This window comes from Sphaerodactylus townsendi, linkage group LG03 (assembly GCF_021028975.2).
Source record: "Sphaerodactylus townsendi isolate TG3544 linkage group LG03, MPM_Stown_v2.3, whole genome shotgun sequence".
Lineage (NCBI taxonomy): Eukaryota > Metazoa > Chordata > Lepidosauria > Squamata > Sphaerodactylidae > Sphaerodactylus > Sphaerodactylus townsendi.
This window is the reverse complement of record NC_059427.1, coordinates 3,557,659-3,578,251: the sequence shown is the minus strand read 5'-3', so window position 1 is coordinate 3,578,251 and position 20,593 is coordinate 3,557,659. Positions and strand designations below refer to the sequence as shown.

At 47.2% G+C, this 20,593-nt stretch overlaps 2 protein-coding genes across 2 annotated transcripts in view; one reads left to right on the top strand and one right to left on the bottom strand.

The window, feature by feature from the left end:
• The window catches only part of LOC125428548 (zinc finger protein 420-like), a 472,581-nt gene that overhangs the window by 144,559 nt on the left and 307,429 nt on the right, over window positions 1-20,593 (bottom strand). The window lies entirely within an intron of this gene.
• Window positions 18-3,246, top strand: LOC125428868 (zinc finger protein 24-like). Its single transcript, XM_048489573.1, has 3 exons — window positions 18-414; window positions 2,399-2,907; window positions 3,237-3,246. The coding sequence occupies exons 2-3, from the start codon at window positions 2,471-2,473 to the stop codon at window positions 3,238-3,240; spliced, it is 441 nt and encodes a 146-aa protein (XP_048345530.1). The 5' UTR covers window positions 18-414; window positions 2,399-2,470; the 3' UTR covers window positions 3,241-3,246.

Below are 20,593 nucleotides of genomic sequence, written 5' to 3'. Positions count from 1 at the left end.
GTTTCATTGCTGTTCTATTTGTTTTATTTCATTTTATTCAATTTGATACCCTGCCCTTTCCTGAATAATGTAAGGCTTGGGGCAGCTCACACTCATTAATATTAGACGCATATACAGTTATAATAATTTAGCTTAAAACATTAATTAGCTATTAATTATAATAAACCGCAATAAATTAAGATCATGACTTTTCAAATATCATAGCCTAAGATCCCTCATCACAGTGTTACATTAAGCTCTTAATAATTAACTTTTGGGATGGAGAAGGGGGGCATTAAAACATGTATCCTGTGTCTTATTTTTTTTAAAAGAATAAATTTGAACTTTGTTTACAAAACAGACGACACATCAAGGCGGAGAAGAGCTGCAAGTCTATTCATCTTCATAAAGCTGGAGAGGCACAATTCAGAACTGGTAGATATTCATCATTGTTTCATATACTTAATTGCTTTTCTATATACTGTGTCTTATAAAAAAGAACAAATGCATTTGTAGTTTGTTTATTTTTATTTTTATAAATGTAAGTGTCAAAAGGTGGAATTACACAGTGAAAGACATGAAGTCCCTCAGTTATTTCCTTAGGAAAAACATTTTGTTTTCATTGCCGATATTTGAGTCATTGGACATAGTGTGGTTAATCTTTTCTATTAATGTTTATGGTTTTATTGCTGTTTTGAGCAAGGTAGATTAATTTTTCTTTACATATGTGGATTTAAAACACCCGAAATTCCTTTCCTCCATTGCTTTTGATGGGCCAACTGCTGATCTGGATTTTTCGACAGCAACCATTCTGGTAATGGAGGCAGGGGACACTGCGAATCCTGCCAGTGAGTCAGCTCTCCACCAGTGAGTCAGTTAAGACGGTTGGCAGTTGCTGGCAGTTGCTCTGACTGAGGGGAGCCTCTGGCAGGTTGGGAAAAGATCAGGCCATTTAGGATAGCAGGGTTAGTGAATAAGATGCAGTGCCAGTAGTTTCTCTTGTGTTTAGGTTTCATTTAAATTGGTTCTGCCTAGGTGCGGGGGAATATATTTCAAAGTTTCATTTACTGAATGAAGTAAATGAAAATAAATAGATAAATTAGTAAAAATAGGCACGAGGAAAGGGAACTTCTTCCTACATGAGAATCATTCACAACCTAAACCTAACACGCCAGTCCTTGGGAAGCCAAACCTGTGAACTAGTATCAAAGACTTGCCTAGTACAGTGGAGGAAAAAATTGAGAAACTGGTCTCCAAGATCCAGACTGTCTGGTACCACCACCAGTATCCATGGACACACCACCAACTCCCAAGGTGACAGCCCTGTGACAGGCAGAGAGTGGTTGAGCATGCTTGTGAACACGTATCCCCTGGTATCAGCTTGCTGCCCACCATGTACAAAAGGGACAAGTGACACATGGGCATGCATTCCTGTGAGGGTCATGCCACACTTGCCCATCCCTTCCCAGCTCTTTTGGCAGAGGCAGGCATGACGAAAGGTCAGATTGTCCTTCCTGCACTGGGGTTTGAGTGAGAGGAACAATTTTCTTTCCCAGGCAAGAGAGTTACAGGCCCCCAGGCAACACAACAGGAGAAATGCAAGGGCTCAGTCACAGGAGTCCTGTGTTCAGGTCCCACTTATGATTTTGTCTGATGCTCCCCCCTCATCTCCCATCTCCCAGATGCAGGGTTGCCAATATCCAGGCAAGATCTGGAAATCCCCTTGGTTTGTTGCCCCCCTCCTGTCTTCCATTCATCCCAGCAACCCTTGTACCTTGATCCAAGCACAAACTGCACCTCTGATGCAATCCCACTCTGTGCCAGCACAAGATTCACACCTGACCTACACTAACAGGAGACCCCTGTGCCTGTGGGTGGACATATCTCCTGACCCACTTAGTAGCCACCTGAAGCCCCTGGATGAGCCTCACCCAAAGAAACATCTTTAAAGAGAGACAGTTAAATATCCCAAAGGACCAAAGAGGCATATTTCAAAAAGCTTGGTATATAGTGCCATGAAATAGTACAAACCACACTTTTGTTCTTATTCACCATGTGTCACCATTCTATATGCCTGTCTCCATCTTTTTATTTTGGTTGAGTCTGATCCACTGATAACATCGCGGGCCCTACCTATCTCCTCCCTTCCTTGGCCTTGGTTCGGGCGCCTGTTTTAAACAATTTTGTTTTAAAATACTGCTGTTTTAATTTATTGCTGTATAGGTTTTAAGGGATTTAAGTTTTATGTTGTTGATTTGCTGTTCATTAGAACAGCCATGTGTGAGCTTATACTCGAGCCCTTAGGATGAGGCTGACCTATAAAAGACTAATTAATAAATAAAATAAATAAAAAATCTCTTTTGTTTTTCTTCTGACATGTTGATATCTGCCTCCTACTCACCCACCCCCACACTCACAGAAAGAAGCTCATTTTCATGCCCAAGTGACTAAAGGAATCTTTTCACAGTCAAAGGCCACCCGATAGAAGAAGATGGAAGAGCAGGACCCAGGACAACCATCAAAGAGAGCAAGGAAAGATCCCAATCCCATCCAAGCTGGGAGTGGTGTTGCATTCTGGGAGAGAGCTGTGCCAGAGGTCTGGGATCAGGAGCCCGTGAACTCGGAAGTACTTTGCCGTCGCTTCCGGCAGTTCCGCTATGATGATGCTGATGGGCCCCGAGAGGTTTGCAGCCAGCTCCATGGACTTTGCAACCGCTGGCTGAAGCCAGAGAGACAGTCCAAGAAGCACATCATGGACCTGGTGATCCTGGAGCAGTTCCTGACTGTCCTGCCCTACGAAATGCAGCGCTGGGTCAGAGAATGTGGGCCGGAGACTAGTTTCCAAGCAGTGGCCCTGGCTGAGGGTTTCCTGCTGAGTGAGTCAGAGGAGAAGAGGCAGGCAGAACAGGTGAGGGCGTGTCTTTCCATGTATGTCCAATTCAAGCAACAATATTTGACCTTCTCCTAAGGCATCCCTGCCTGATACTTGTCCAAGTTTTAATCAGTTTAAATGGGAAACTTAAGAAGGTGCATCAGCAGCCCCTTCTTCTATTGCTTTTCTATTGCTTCTTCTATTGCTATAGGCAATTGCTTCTTCTATTGCTATAGGCTATTGCTTTCACATCCCGCACGTGAGCTCCCAAAGGCACCTGGTGGGCCACTGCGAGTAGCAGAGTGCTGGACTAGATGGACTCTGGTCTGATCCAGCAGGCTAGTTCTTATGTTCTTATGTTCTGGGGAATGTCTGATTCCTCCAGATAGCTCACCAGTGTTTAAAGAACACCCTACCAGATCTACGTAAAGCAAGATTCAGAGTCTGGGAGCAGGGTAGGATCCATTCCTTGGTGTGGTGGTTGAGAGCAGTGGACTCTGCTCTAGAGAACTTTATTTAATTCTGCATTCCTCCATATGATCAGTGGACTCCAGACTGGTGAACCAGGTTTTTCTGCCACATGAAGCCTGGTGGGTGTCCTTTGGTTAGTCACAGCTCTCTCCAAATTCTCTGAGCCCAACCTACCTCACAAGGTGTCTGTTGTGGGGAGAAGATGGGAAAGAGTTTGTAAGCCGCTTTGACACTCTTTAAGGTCAAGAAAAGTGTGGTATAAATCAAAATTCTTCTCGCTCCACTCCTTCTCTTACTTGTTGCTGTTGCTGCTGTTTCAGAGGTTGGGTCTATCTGTGAAGTTGGAAAGACCTCCGTTGGAGGAAGGGCAGCTGGGCCAGGGCCAGGAATGTCCCCAAGATGCCCTCTCACATGGTAAGGACTCAATCTGACTCGATGGGATTGGGGCACCCAGTTAATTCGATGGGTAGAGAATTCTGGTCAGGAAAAAAATGAAATGCTTCTTCATCCAAGTTATTATGCTTAATGGTGAATAGTTGGGATGCCCATAAATGTGGATTAGAAAATTCATGGAGGCAGCTCCTCATATTGATTACAATATCCACATCCCTCTTTTCTGCATTAGAGAGACCCATGGTAGCTCAAAAAGAAAGGCAAAAAAATATCAGCCAAGTTCTTCAATTCTTGTGAATAAACAAAGTCTGGATGTTCTGGTCAGCACAGCTCTAAGAACAGTGTGCAAATGTGTTTTGTGCCCATGCTTTTGGGGCCATTTGACTAGGCACTGTAGGAAACAGAGCCCTGGGTGGGGGATGGTAGACTGGGGGCGAGAGGGCTGAGTTGGGTGTGATGCCATGTTGATGTGGCCTGTGGCCAAAAACCCAAACGTGACATCAGTGGATTGGCAGATGCTATCGACACTAATTGAGATTACCCTCCGTTTCTGCATGTACTCAATTCAAGTCTGTTTTTTTTAACCTGGTATGATAGTGATGTGCCAGATTATTTCATTTCTGCCTCCCTGTTTTCTTGCACCAGCCTAGATTCAAGGGCCGTGCCAGTGGCATATATGGTCCCCCAAGGCTCATGGGTACCTTGTGTTTCTCTTCCGCTTCTCCCACAACTCATTAGAAAGGCTGAGTCTTCTTGCTGAGTGTACATAGGAGAAGGTTTCACAGCCCTGGGAACCGGGGTGAAGGAAGCATGATTCCCACAGGCAAGTAGAATAGAAAGTGGAGGCTAATACTCTTTCTTCCCTTTCCCCTCCCTCGCAGGCAGTGAAGAAGCGGTGTTGATCTGTTCTGTTCTTAGAGGTGTGAAAACAGCTGCTGCAACTCCAGTCCAGGTATGGGAGATGAGCAAAGGACAGCCTGGGTTCCCCCTCCTTTCTCAAGGGGACTTTTCTCTTGCAGTTGGTGCTGAGGGGCCCAAGCAAGAGGCTCTGAACGCCACTCCTTTTACACCCTTAACCCTCCCAAAATGTCCCCTTCCAATCTCTGCCCGGCATCACCTCTGAAGACTGAATCTGCCTTTTCTTTCAGCCCCTGGTTTCTTTTGAGGGAGAATTGGCCCATGTCCTTCCTCCACTTGGGAGGCAGAGTGGGCACTGCTTCAGAATCCAAAGACCAAAGAAGCTCTTATGTAGAGAGGCGTCCATGCTGAAGAGGAAAGAACTATGGGATCGTGGCTTCTCTGGGTAAGGAACTTTCACAGGTGCCAGATTCATACATTTCTGCCTTTGGGATTATGCATGAATCAAAATCTTGTCTTCTGTTGAGTAAGATGTTGTGTTGAGGCCTATTCCACTATTTGCTTCCTCGTGGAAGTCTCAACTTAGCAGGATGGCAGCATAGGCGAGATTCAGCATGTGTAGGTAGAGCGATTCAATCTACCTGGTTTGTCTATGTCAGCTGAGTCCAGTGTTGTGGACATCACCAGAACCACAGGGAGGTGTTCCGGCCTGAGGCCAATGCAGGACTGAGAGGCCCTCAGGAAGACTCTGGAAAGGGCCCCATTCTAATTTCTCAGTAGTCAAACATTAGAACACACTTGCCCTCCAGATGAGATTACAGTGATCCCCTCAGACTGTGATCTGAAGATCCAGCGAGCTGTAATATGTGAGAGTGATGAACTCTGATCTGGAGAAAAGGGTTTGATTCCCCCCTCTTCCTCATGAGCGGGGGACTCTTATCTGGTGAACTGGATTTGTTTCCCTGCTCCTACACCTAGAGCTTGCTGGGTGACCTTGAACCAGTCACAATTCGCTCAGAACTCTCTCAACCCCACCTTCCGCAGAAAGTATCTGCTGTGGAGAAGAGAAGGTGACAGCAAACTGTTTTGATACTCCTTAAAGGTTGAGGAAAAGTTGGGATTGTGGCCTTTGATTTTGACCTGGTTTCTATTCATCCTGGGGAAAAAATCCTCTTCCTTGGATTTCTTTCCTTACCTATGTTACAACCATCACTTTCTCTCCGGGTGTGCCAAAGGAGGAAGGAATGTAATAGAGACTTTGGTGGAGACAGACAGAAGCCTCACATCCAAAGAGAAGCTGGAGACTTTGTCAAGAGAGTGTTTCCTTCCCAGATGAGCAGGCTACAAGTGAGGCTCCTTCATGGTTTTGTGAAGGGAATGATCATGGAATAGCCCTGGAGGATTTCTGCTTCACTTCTTCACAAGTCTTAATTTTGCAGAATCAGAAAGCCGGCTGGGAAAGGAGGGAGGATCTCCTTCGGGGGCCTGAAGTCTGGGATGCTCCAAAGCTCCTTCTGGGTCTGAGTTTAGCTGTGGCTCTGCAGGGGCTGCTGTATCCTTCAATATGGAATGTTCCAGGGAAAGGTGGGACTTGCTCAACAAAAGCCAGGCTGGAAGGGGCCAATGGCCCTGTCCTATACCAGTCACCTGCCTTTCCCACAACTGGAAGTTCTTCCATGAACCACAGGGGTCTGTATTTGAAGTGTTGGGTTTACTCAGTGAAATGCTCCCCCTTTCCCCAAGTAAATGCTGAAAATGCTGTTCATGGTTATCTTTAATGAACCTCTGCGTATAGAGAGCCAGTAAGGTATAGTTGTTAAGAGCAGTGGAATCTAATCTGGAGAGAGGGGTTCAAGTCCCTGCTCCTCCACATTAAGTCTGCTGGGTGACCTTGGGCTAGTCACAGTTGTCTCAGAACTCTCAATTCCACCTACTGTCTGGTCTTGAACCTTTAACCAATGAACAGACTCTGGATTCTTGATTAGTAGTGTTTATTGAAAGGTGTAGTACCTAGCTTGAGAAAGCCAATTCTGCTCGACCTGGCTTTCCTGGGTCCTTTTATTCTTGCCTGTTCCCCCTTCCTGTTTTCCCAGAGAAAATTTGAAAAGAGTTGTTAGGAGGCTTAGGTGCCTCGATGTCACGATAGGTATAGATGCAGCCACCTGGCTCGCCTCCCTCAGCCCAACAGGCACATCCTGTTTCTCTGAAGAATGCTCGCCAGGGTCAATAGCCTAGTTATCAACAATCCATGTCAAAGCTTTAAACGTCAGAAGAGGAAAGGCGAGAAAGGCCCTTTACATATCAGTCAAGTTACATATCAGGTTTCATGAGAGTTGCAATCAGGTTACATATACCCAGCTTCATTCCTGACATTCCACCCCTCCTAGCCCCCCCTCCAAAAAAACCCTGGTCAATCTGGGTATGCTTTGTGGAATGCTTTAACCAGTCTAGGTGCTCAGACTTTTGAAGCGTACACCCCGGTTTTTATTATTATTATTATTATTATTATTATTATTATTATTATTATTATTATTATTATTATTATTATTATTATTATTATTATTATTATTATTATTATTATTATTATTATTATTATTATTATTGATACAAAACAGTTATACACAGCAAACAAGATCAATATGCTGGATTTTGTATTACATCACACGTTATTATTATTATTATTATTATTATTATTATTATTATTATTATTATTATTATTATTATTATTATTATAGGGCGATGGACAACAAGATACATGAATAGAGCACAGATAAAATCAATAAATACTGAAATTAATTAATAATACTTATGGCTCTATACTCATTAAAACTAACCCCATTAAAATGCAGCTACCAAATATCAAACGCAACAGATGGCGACCTACTATCGGATCCCTTAAAAGAGGGGGAGGGAGGGGGGGCAGCAGGATCCACTGATGTTATGAGGAGGGGGGCCATCAGCGGCCGGCCTCCCCAAAGGCCCGGTGGAACAGCTCAGTCTTACCAGAAGCTATAACGAACTCATTAAGATCCCGCAGTCCTTGCACAGCTGGAGGAAGAGCGTTCCACCTGGGCAGAGACCAGAGCCCATTAAAGCTCTGGCCCAGGTGGAGGCCCGCCGCATCGATGAGGGGCCAGGGATCACCAACAAATTGTACTCTGCTGAATGCAGCAGAGGAGCCCGATTAGGGAACATATGGGGCAAAGACTGTCCCGCAGGTACAGAGGTCCCAGGCCGCATAAGGCCAGCAAAGGTTAACACCAATACCTATGAAAATGATTTGAATTCAGCCCGGTAACCAATGCAGACGGCGCAGTATACAGGTGAAATGTGGTCTCTAGGCGGCACCCCCTGTGAGAACCAGGCGAGGCACCGCATTCAGGACCAGTTTTAATTTCCGAATCGAGAGCAAGGAAAGGCCAGCATTAGGAGTGGAGTTTGCGGTCTAGCCTGGAGGTGACCGTTGCATGGATCACAGTAGCTAGATCCGCTTGGGAGGGGAAGGGGGCCAGCCGCCGGGCTTGTCAAAGAGATGGAAAAATGCAACCTGGGTTACATGGGCCCACCTAGATTAATAAATTTGAAAGCAGGAATCTAGGAATTGGACCCCCCAGACTGCTTGGACGGAGGAGCTGTCCAAAGGTAAATGGTTCTCCCGGCAAGCGGTAAATATTGCAGAAGCCTTCTATACAATTGAGAGGCCACAACAGCATCCACTTCCTGGTATAGGTCTTCTACAATCCGCATAAGAGGGGGTGTTTCTGGCTTGGGATGCCAACAATCGGCTGGGGGTGCTTTTTTCAGTAGGCTGCAATGGAACATAGGATGTATGCCACGTAAATTCTTGGGGAGATCCAACTCTATTGCTACAGGGTTTATTACTCTCAGCACCTTAAAAGGTTCAATAAATTTATGCCCCAATTTTCTGCACCTTAGAGACCTCATACATCTTTGGTGGAGAGTTAAGTGATTTTACCTCCCACCTCTTCCTGTCAGCCTGTTTTTTGTATTCCCCCATGGCTTTCTTTAATGCCTTCTGAATTATCTCCCATGACCTTGGCAGGTTGGTTACCCAAGTTTGCAAATCCCTTGGTTCCTTCACCCATTGTCCCAGTAGGGGAAACATTTTCCCTTTCTGCCCTGAGACCACTGGGCTCTTGCCCATACTGCTGTAAACAGCACTGCTATAATCAAATTCTGCAAACGGCAATAATTCAACCCAGTTGTCTTGGTGATAATTAACATAATTCCTTAGATATTGTTCTAACACCACATTTGTTCTCTCCGTTTGGCTGTTGGTTGCCGCATGATAAGCGGATGACAGTCCCTGCTCCACCCCCAGGAGTTTAAGGAATTTCCTCCAGAACCAGGACACGAATTGACTCTCCCTGTCTGAGGTTATTTTTTTGTGGGGTAGAGTGCAATGGGTACACTTGTTCTATGAAGAGGTGGGGCAATTTCTGGGCTGAAGGGATACCAGGACAGGGGATAAAGTGGGCTTGTTTGAAAAGATGTCTGTCACCACCCAAATTACTGTCTTCCCCTTACTGGGAGGCAGCAGCGGGAGTGGGGATTGGTTGTAACTGCTGCTTTTCAGGCATTGATTTCGCCATTGCACAAGTGGGGCACCCCTCAACATAAGCTTCTACAACCTTACGGAGAGTATGCCACCAGAATTGTTTTCTGGCTAAATTCAGTTTTTTTACAAACCCATAGTGCTCTGCTGATTTTACATCATGACATCCAGGCAGTACTTTCCTTCTCATGCCCAAGGGCACATACATCTTATTGCCATGCCACCACAACCCTCCCCGCTCTATAAATTTGTCCCCTAACTCTTTGATCTCTGGATCTTGGCATCTGAATCGCTGGAATTCCTCCTGTAGGGATTTCACGATTGGGGTAGAGGGTGGGTGTGACTCATGACTCACTTATTGCCTGGCTTGACTGTGTGTGGTCACTGCTAGTCCCAACTGAGTGGGGTTGAAGACAATGCAGATAAGTGGATCACTCCCACCCCCCAATTGTTTTGCAAGCTAGGAAGGGCGTCCGCTATGTAGTTTGCCTGGGAAGAAGTGCGAAATGAAATTGAATTTTGAGAAGACGTCACCCCTTCGGAGTTGCTTTGCATTTAGTTTACTTGGCGTTTTTAGGGCTGCTAAATTCTTATGGTCCATCCAAACCTCAAATGGGTACTTTGTCCCCTCTAGCCAGTGCTTCCAGGTGGCTAGTGCCTTTTTATAGGCCCTGTTTCCTTGTCCTCCACTGTCCAGTTTACCTCCATACCTACAACATTTTTAGAGAGGCAGACGCAGTCGTAAAGTTTCCTGTCCTCCCCCCTGTAGAGGCCAGCTACCATCGCCTCATCCGAGGCGTCCACATGGACAACAAAGACTTGTCTGGGTCCCCGGGGCACAGGACTGGCTCAGATGTGAATGCTTGTTTTAGTGAGTTGGTGTGTAGGAGATTGGTGAGAGGAACGGCAATTTTTGTGAACCTCTCAATGAAGTCCCTGTAAAAGTTGGGGAATCCTAGAAAGCATTGCAGTTGCTTCCATGTTTGGGGGGCTTCCCAAGCTGTGATGGAAAATAGTTAGTTGAACTATGTATTAGCTAGAAACATGTGATATTAGGCAACCAGTATTATTAGGAAGCTGAAGTATGTGAACATGGAGTTTGGGCTTGCTAAATGTCCCAAAAGGGGGCGTGTCACTGGAAAGATGCTATAAGCTGGTAAAGGGGAAGTCACACATATGACTGTGAAAAGCATCTTTGCCTTTTGATCTCCTGGAGGGAGGACAGGAAACTATGCAGAGGTGCTAGGATGAAACTTCAAAGGTTTTGGAAACCTCATGGCGAGCGGGAAAAGTTTTCTTGGAGAGTGAGGGAACAAAGCCTTGATGACTCTATCATGGAGGCTAAGCCAGGGTAGGAACCCTGCGGCTCTCAGATGTTCAGAACTACAATTCCCATCAGCCTCTGTCAGCATGTGGTGACCCATGCAGTGAACTGATAAATTGTAGTTCACCTGAAATAAGCAGAAGCACCCTCTTGACTGGAGGTCCAAAGAGATCCACAAGAAGCATTCAACAGGTCAATTTCTCTAGAAATGCATTTTATGTTTTATTTCTTTGTTTTGAACTTTTACAATAAATCTTCGAGAAATCAGCTGGTCTGGAGTTTAATAGGAGGGAAAAGAACCCGAGATTGAGGTGAGATAAGAGTGGCTCTCCCAAGCTTAATCTCAGCCTCAGTCATCATACAAGCCAATAAATCCCAGACCTTGTTGGAGTCCATCTCTAATCCCTCAGTGGAGATTCGGTACCTTAAGAAATCTGGTTTGGTTTGGTGGAATTCACATTTGGACAGTTTGACATACAGTTCATGTGCTCTTAACCATTTGAGAAGTTCTCATACCAGTCTGATATGCTCTTCCATTGAGTCAGTATAAATTAACACATCACCACCCCCTTGAATAGCAAGTCATGCATGATTTAATTGATAAGATTCAGGAACACTCCCGGAGCCCCACTTAAGCCAAACAACAATTCGAGATACTCAAGCTTTTCCATAGCCTGTGTTAAAAGCTATCATCCATTCCTGAGCCTCCGCAATTCTAATTCTGTAGTATGCGTGTCTTAGATCCAGTTTGGTAAATATCTTGCTGCGAGCTAGGCTGCCCAGCAAGTCTGTGATGAGTGGTAGTGGGTATTTGTTACACATGGAGATAGCGTTTAACCCCCGGTAGTCTGTTCAAAGCCTCAGTGACCCGTCCTTCTTTCGGAATAGTATAAGGGCTGCTGGGGGGGTGGGGGGAGTTGTTGGCCGAATGAGTCCCCGTTCTAAGTTGTTGTCCTAAAACTCATTAACAAGCAGTTCTCAACCTGTGGGTCACGACCCCTTTGGGGGTCGAACGACCCTTTCACAGGGGTCGCCTAAGACCACTGGAAAACACATATTTCCGATGGTCTGAGGAACCGAGACACCGCTCCTCTATCCATCTCCACATCTCGTAGTTTCTCGTGCGCAATAGACCCTCCTCCGTCTCATAAATTTGGCCCATGTAGGCTCCCGTATGCATTGCTTCTCTCTCTCTCTCTCTCTCTCTCTCTCTCCCTCCCTCTCTCTCTCTCTCTCTCTCTCTCCCTCTCTCCCTCCCTCTCTCTCTCTCTCTCTCTCTCTCTCTCTCTCCCTCCCTCCCTCTCCGGGACTTTTTTTTACATTCTGTTATTTTATTGGTCGGAGGGCAGAGTTGTGAACTTTCATTGGTCGATGACCAGCTTAATCATTCTGGAAGTGGTGTAGAGAGCACACGTGTGGAAGGGGTTTGTTGCTGACAGTGTAATTATGAGCTCGCGATTATCTGTGCCCCTTGGTAGGTGTTCTTCCTCTCCACCCCCCCACCCCCCGGCCGAAGTTTCATGAGGCTGAAATGATCCTCATTCCTTGTTTTCTCTCGTTGCTCCAGTTGCTGCTTTTGAGACTGACCCCTGTTTGTCTGACAGCGGGAGCGACGGTCCTTGGGAGGAGTTCGGGGAAGACTGGGAAGATCCTCCGTTGCAGATTCCATGTCTTTTCTGTGACAGGAATACGGCCCGTCGATGCGGACACTCGCGCAAGCTGAGAGCCTCTTTTCCCAGAACTGCTTACCCTACAAGCTTCCACTTATGCTTTCAGTATCTTTGGTGGCAGCTGTTGTTGGTGCTCTTCCTTACATCTTGTCTTGTTACAATAGCGGATATTTATTTATTTATTTATTTATTTATTTAAGCTTTTATACCGCCCCATCCCCGAAGGGCTCTGGGCGGTGTACAGCATATAAAATAACAATGTAAAATAGTTAAACATTTAAAAGCAGCGATAAAACCAAAAATTTAGTTTGCACATTTAATTAATAGTAATATACTTAATATGTAGTTGGCGCCCAGTTTTCCGCATTTAAAATTCCCTCTCCCCTGGGAAGGGAGGCATGGCGAGTCTCGTTCGGTGGTATGTGGCCTAGATGTCAGGGACAGGAAGGAGGGGGGCACCGTTAGCGGCCGGTTTCTCCAAAGGCCCGGCGGAACAGCTCCGTCTTACAGGCCCTGCGGAACTCCCCGAGGTCCCGCAGGGTCAGGACGGCAATGGTGGTAGAGCGTTCCACCAGGCCGGAGACCCGGGGCTGTAAAGGCCCCTGGCCCGATAATGAAGGCCAACACCGCATCGCTGAAGGGCCGAGGACCACCTGATAGATTGGTTCTCCCCCGACCCGAGGAGGGCGTGTGGGGAACATATGGGGTGATGCGGTCCTCGAAGATCCGGGAGTTGGGCTAGTAAAGGCCTTAAATAGGGAATAGGGAACTGCATTTTGGTTCTTCCGAACTGCTTGCATACAGTTTGCTCTGGTGTATATTTTTTTCTGTCATTGACCCTTGCTGCTGCTTTCTGACGCAACAGATGACTTAAAACGTTATCTTTGCTAACCTCAGTCTTCTGCCAGTAGCATGTTGCGTTCATGGGAATGGATTGGCGGTGGCGGTGGCGGTGGCGGTGGCGGTGGCGGTGGCGGTGGGGTGGCAGTAAGGAACATTGCTTTAGATTGGATGGGTTTGCTTTGTGGGAATAGCTATGGATCATCAGGGATGGTGAACATTCTCCAGTATGGGAAGTAGCATAATCTGCAAAGAGAATGTTATCATACAGGTCAGCTGTATGCCCTGATTCCTTTTGTACTTGTCTACTGTTAGAGCTTTCATCTAGTCAGTTCTTTTCCTACATACAAATACACATTTCTTGTGTAAACTGACAAATCTTTGGTAATTATTCATTGTCTGATAATTGCCCCAAACTTGTTTGTGCATGCATATTACCTCCCTTTTCTTTTCAGAATATAAAAATAGGTTCTCCTTCTATATTTTCCAATATGCACCGGTTCACCTGAAGATGTGTTTTGCCGCATTCATCTGACCACAGATTCCGTATTAGAAAAAGATGGTTTCACCATATCAACATAGTAAGTGTATTTTTTTAGCATTTTATGTATTTTTTACTTCATAGTTTTCTTTATTTCACAGTTTTTTTACAGATCTTTTGGATCAGAAATGCAAATATCATATTTCTTTTTCCATTGCATTCTGTAGTATATGTTAGGCCTGTTGCATGAAACTGTGTTGTGGTGTTAATATGATGGCTTACTTGTTTGGTGTTGAATTTTCGCCCCAAAATCATTCTGTGCGTGTGATTGCAAAAGTCTTAGCAGACTAGATGCTCGGGATCAGCAGCAGTAAAAGGCCATTACATATTGTTTTTGTGATTAATCACTATGCTTTAATTATGTTCAATTTGTAACAATGAAAATACATCCTGCATATCAGATATTAACATTACGATTCATAATGGTAGCAAAATTACTGAAGTAGCAACGAAAATAATTTTATGGTTGTGGGTCACCACAACATGAAGAACTGTATTAAAGGGTCGCGGCATTAGGAAGGTTGAGAACCACTTCCTTAAGCGCTTCGGCTTCCCGGGGGCTCATAGTGTACAGTCTCCCTTTGGGTAACTTGACCCCTGGGATCAACTCAGTCTTACAGTCTGTCTTTCAGTGAGGTGATAACTTGTTTCTGATAGAAGAACTGAAACTACCCAGTTGTTTAGCAGTGTAAAAATAAACGCAGCAGAGTTATAAAAAGGAGTTATCCTTTAATAAAGCTCTAAGTATAAAAGTCAGGCTACAAAAATATACGACAAAAGAGGAAGACAAAATTGATCATGTGCTGAAAGCTTGCTTTAGCGAAGCAGAGACAAGCTTACACATCAAAGCTGTAAGGAAAAAATGCTGCTTCAAGCAACACCATACAAATACAGCAGAAGGAGGAGAGTAAAAGGAGTAAGAAAAAGAGTGACGGAAGATAAGGAGCAGGAAAACTACGCCATAATATACAGCATTAAAGGACAATCTCAATCAACCAGTTAACTGCCCAGCTGCCCTGCATCAACATACAGTAACCAAATGGTGCAACTCTCTTGCTCCTGCAATTACTTACACAAAGGATGCCAAATATTCCAAAAGTTTCACTCACCCTCCTTGAAGACTTGTGTTAAGTCCCGGTACTGCGAGGGAATGCTCACTACTTTCTCTGCCCTAACAACCTTCTGTTGTATGGGAGCCTACTAATTCAGTTGCTGCGGCCACATGTGTGACCCACAGGGGGGTTCTGTAAACCTAACTACCCCATCCCGTCACCTAATGTCCAGATCAAGCCCAGAACTACTAGGTATTTGCCCACATTGACAATTATTAACCACAGTTTCTCCCCATGAGATCTGCACCCCACTCTATTTGGTGGGTGTCTGGCCCCCAGCCAAGTGCACCAGCTGCCAGGCCTTGGCCTCTAGGCCGGCAGATGGCTGAGCACGAGCCTCTGGTGTGGGGGGTGGAACTGGAAACCTTCCAGCCCCCCCCTCCCCCGGAGGCTTGCACGCATCTACTGGCCCAAAGGCATGGCGACTAGCACTCTTAGCTGTGGGCCAAAGACGGCTGGGCTTTCCCCAGGGATGGCCTGGCCATGCAAAAAGTCCCCAGCCCCCAGCCAAGTGCGCCAGCTGCCAGGCCTTGGCCTTTGGGCCAGCAGGTGGCTGGGCACAAGCCTCCCAGGGTGGGGGTGGAAGCGAGTCTCCTGGGTCACCGCCAATGGCGGTTGAGTGGGGGGCAGCAGCCAGTGGGCCCACAGCTTGCTGCCAGATGCTGCCGCCCCCCCCCCCCCCCCCCCCCCCCCCCGCTCAACTGGAACCAGTTGTAAAGTTATTTGAATTTCAGCACTGGGGTCTGGGCAACTTGGTGGGCACCGTGCAGCCCTGGCTCTGCGCTGGCGAGATCATCGCACTTCTTTCAGTTCGCCCTTCTGCATCTCTGGCAAAGCAGATACACCCCATTAGGGCGTCAGGGTCCACCAGCTTTAAAAGGGGCTTGGTAGCTTTAAAAGGGGCTTGGACAGATTTATGGAGGAGAAGTCAATCTATGGCTACCCATCTTGATTTTCTTGATCTCTGAATTGCAAATGCCTTAGCAGACCAGGCTCCCAGGAGCAGCAGCAGCAGAGAGGCCATTGCTTTCACATCCTGCATGTGAGCTCCCAAAGGCACCTGGTGGGCCACTGCGAGTGGCAGAATGCTGGACTAGATGGACTCTGGTCACAGTCCAGCAGGCTGATTCTTATGTTCTTGGAGGCCCTTGGCTTTCACCTCCTGCAGGTGAGCTCCCAAGGAAGCACCTGGTGAGCCACTGCGAGTAACAGAGTTGCTGGACTAGATGGACTCTGGTCTGATCCAACAGGCTAAATTCTTATGTTCTTAAGGCCACCCGGCTGCATCACCATGTGAGCTCCCAAAGGCACCCTGGTGAGCCACTGCGAGGTAACAGAGAGCTGGACTAGATGGACTCTGGTCTGATCCAGCAGGCTAGTTCTTATGTTCTTAAGACCCTTGCCTTTCACCTCCTGCACGTGAGCTCCCAAAGGCACCTGGTGAGCCACTGCGAGTAGCAGAATGCTTTGGACTAGATGGACTCTGGTCTGATCCCAGCAGGCTGTAGTTCTTGCATTGCCAAGGCCCTTGCTTTCACATCGCAAAGCCTGTGAGCTCCCAAAGGCACCTGGTGAACCACTGCGAGGAAGTAGCAGAATGCTGGACTGAATGGACTCTGGTCTGATCCAGCAGAGCTGGATTCTTATGTTCTTAAGGCCATGCCCAGCTTTCACCTACTGCAGACGAGCTCCCAAAGGCACCTGGTGAGCCTCACTGCGAGGCGCAGAATGCTGGACTAGATGGACTCTGGTCTGATCCAGCAGGCTAGTTCTTATGTTCCTTAGGAGCCCTTGCGCACCTTCTGCATGTGAGCTCCCAAAGGCACCTGGTGGGCCACTGCGAGTAGCAGAATGCTGGACTAGATGGACTCTGGTCTGATCCAGCAGGCTAGTTCTTATGTTCTTAAGTCCATTGCTTTCACATCCTGCATGTGAGCTCCCAAAGGCACCTGGTCGGCCACTGCGAGTAGGGGAGTGCTGGACTAGATGGACTCTGGTCTGATCCAGCAGGCTAGTTCTTATGTTCTTAGGAGCCCTTGCTTTCACATCACTGCATGTGAGCTTAAAGGCACCTGGTGGAGCCACTGCGAGTGGCAGAGTGCTGGACTAGATGGACTCTGCTCTGAGTCCATAGCAGGCTAAGTTCTTATCTTCTTAAGGGCCTTGCTTTCACCCCTCCTGCAGGTGAGCTCCCAAAGGCACCTGGTGGAGCCACTGCGAGTAGCAGGAATGCTGGACTAGATGGACTCTGGATTACAGATCCAAGCAGGCTGGATTCTTATGTTGTTCTTAAATTTGCTTTCACCACACATCCTGCATGTGAGCTCCCAAAGGCACCCTGGTAGACCCACTACAGAGTAGCAGGAGAAATGCTGGACTAGATGGACTCTGGTCTGATCCAGCAGGCTAGTTCTTATGTTCTTAAGGCCCTTGCTTTCACCTCCTGCAGGTGTTGTGCTTGAAAGGCACCTGGTGGACCCTTTCTGAGAGTAACGGGGGGTGCTGGACTAGATGGACTCTGGTCTGATCCAGCAGGCTAGTTCTTATGTTGCCGAGGCCCTTGCTTTCACATCCTGCCATGCAGGCTCCCAAAGGCCCCTGGTGGGCCACTGCGAGTAGCAGAGTGCTGGGGCTTCGTTGGACTACTGCTCACAGTCCAGCAGGCTGGTTCTTATGTTCAGCAGGCCCTACCTTTCACCTCCTGCAGGTGAGCTCCCAAAGGCACCTGGTGGGCCACTGCAAGTAGCAGAATGCTGGACTAGATGGACTCTGGTCTGATCCAGCAGGCTAGTTCTTATGTTCTTAAGGCCCTTCCTTTCACCTCCTGCAGGTGAGCTCCCAAAGGCACCTGGTGGGCCACTGCGAGTAGCAGAATGCTGGACTAGATGGACTCTGGTCTGATCCAGCAGGCTAGTTCTTATGTTCTTAAGGCCCTTGCTTTCACATCCTGCATGTGAGCTCCCAAAGGCACCTGGTGGGCCACTGCGAGTAGCAGAATGCTGGACTAGATGGACTCTGGTCTGATCCAGCAGGCTAGTTCTTATGTTCTTATGTTCTTACCAACAGCAGGGCCCGCTGCAGCACCTCCAGAACGACACCATCCTTGAACATATGGATGGAGAATCCTCTCCAGCCAGTTGCACCCGCAGCTTGCCAGCTGTCAGAATTCTGCCCCGTAGTCGGCTGAGCACTTCCCTTCTCTCAGCCTTTGCAGTCGGGCCCAAGCCTTATCTTCCAGGAAGGGGTCCTCAAAGTGGCAGCACAGCACCAACATGAATTGATCAAAGTCCATCGGCTCCGGGGCATCTTCTTCGAAGAGTCAGGCTGCCACCTCCCTCTCCAGGAGTGTCCCAGCTTCATATACCCTCTCCACATCATTGTCGAACTCCTTCTGCATCATTCGCACGTAGGACCCAACCTGTACTAGGAAGTAATGGAAGGTCTCAAGGTCACCATTGAAGGTGGCCTTCATATCCTTCCTCCTCCTCTGTCTCGGCCCCGGTGTTGGAGATGCCACTTGCTCTTAGACTTGCTCAGAAGTAATGACACAGTCTGCCACTATAGGAATGACCAGGAAAAAGACAATTAGAAAAAAAGGTGAACTCTATTCAGGAATTATCCTAAAGCTCAATCCTTATCTGGTGTGTGTTTTTGAGGGCTTAGGAGGCTTGCTTTTTCATGAGGGTTTCCATTGGGATTAGCTGGCATGGGCATAAGACTATTTAGGGGTAGGGATTCAAGTTGGATAAAAAACTACCACTCACTACCCACTTACTCTGCCAGCTTGCTCAGAAGCAGCAGCACAGACTGTACTGTAGGGGTGAGCCCCGCGAACCCAGCAGAGCCTCAGAGAGAGCGCAGGAATGCCTGTGCCAGCTGCGGCCTTCTGGACGCACACGCTCCCCCATCCCCCAGACCCCCGTGAGTCACAGGTCATGAGATGCCTGACTCACGGTCACCAGGTGTCCCAGACAAAGGGGCTCTTGCCCCCAGGTGTGGATTAGACCTAGACACGGTCGCTTCCTCCCGCACGTAGGCAACCCCATGATGTCATGTGTCATATGATATTCTCCCGCTCTCCCGCCTATGGGTCCGCCCATATTACCGCCCCTATTGTAAACCCTAATAAAAGGTGCCAGGGCCGAGCACATGGTAGAGTTGCCGGATCCATGGATACGCTTCCTGCCGCTGGCTCTCTCCACCGGATGATATCACTGCGTCTTGCCTCTTCCTTGCGACCCCCGCGGGCATGACTTCACTGTACCAATTAAGGTCCCATCTTCAGGGAGATACCAAAACATAAGGTAGTGACTAGGGGCAGTAGTCTTCAATCCTTAGGTCATATTCTATTCATTCATTCATTCATTCATTCATTCATTCATTTATTAGATTTTTATACCACCCTATCCCCGAGGGGCTCCGGGCGGTGTACAACACAAAATCAATACTATACCAAACAGGGGAGCAGACTATACAAATACACAATAACAAATTACAAAGGCTCCATCTAAAATAGGCATTAAAACTTACTAAAATTCCATTAAAACAGCCGTTAATACAATAAAAGGCGTCCAGTAAACCCATATTTAAAACCCTCCCCAAAAAGAGGGGAACGGCGAACACCCTCCATAGGAGGGCTACCCAGATGTAAAGAGCAGGGAACAGAGAGCAGAGATGGGGCACCATACTCAGCGGTTGGACACTCCAAAGGCCCGGTGGAACAACTCAGTCTTGCAGGCCCTGCAGAACTCACCAAGATCCTGCAGGGCCCGGACAACTGGAGGAAGAGTGTTCCACCAAGCTGGGGCCAGAGCCGTAAAGGCCCTGGCCCGCGTGGAGGCCAGCCGCATCATTGAGGGGCCGGGAACCACCAGCAAATTGGCCTCTGCCGAGCGCAGAGGCCAAGTAGGGACATACAGGGTAATGCGGTCCCGAAGGTGCGAGGTCCAGAGCTCAGTAAATAGGGCCGGGCTATAAAGAAGCAAGGCTAACTTGGATTTTCGGTGGTCAAGTGTAGAAGAAAACTTTTTGAAAGGGAGGCCTAGAAATCTAATGCAGCTACTTGGCTTGCCTTCTTCAGCCCATCCTGTTTCTCTGAAGAATGTTCACTAGGGTCAAGAGCCTAATTATCTACAATCCATGTCAAAGCTTTAAACATCAGAAGAGGAAAGGAGAGAAAGACCCTTTACATATCAATCAACTTGCATATCCATCAGGTTACATGAGAGTTACAATCAGGTTACATACACCAGGCTTCATTCCTGACACCTACCTCACAGGGTGCCTGTTGTGGGGAGGGAAAGGAATGTGATTTATAAGCTACTTTCAGGCTCATTAGGGTACAGAAATGTGGGATATAAAAGCCTTCTCCTCTTTTTCTTTTTAATCATAAATAGCAGAGACTCAAAAGAGCTACATTGGAAGTAAAATGTGAATGATAAGGGAATTATGGTTTGCCATTTCCTTCCCTTGGAGTACAGGGGATAGACAGAATATAAACCCTGCTGACATAAGAACATAAGAACAAGCCAGCTGGATCAGACCAAGTCCATCTAGTCCAGCTCTCTGCTACTCGCAGTGGCCCACCAGGTGCCTTTGGGAGCTCACATGCAGGATGTGAAAGCAATGGCCTTCTGAGGCTGTTGCTCCCGAGCACCTGATCTGTTAAGGCATTTGCAATCTCAGATCAAAGAGGATCAAGATTGGTAGCCATAGATCGACTTCTCCATAAATCTGTCCAAGCCCCTTTTAAAGATATCCAGGTTAGTGGCCATCACCACCTCCTGTGGCAGCATATTCCAAACACCAATCACACGTTGCGTGAAGAAGTGTTTCCTTTTATTAGTCCTAATTCTTCCCCCCAGCATTTTCAATGAATGCCCCCTGGTTCTAGTATTGTGAGAAAGAGAGAAAAATTTCTCTCTGTCAACATTTTCTACCCCATGCATAATTTTGTA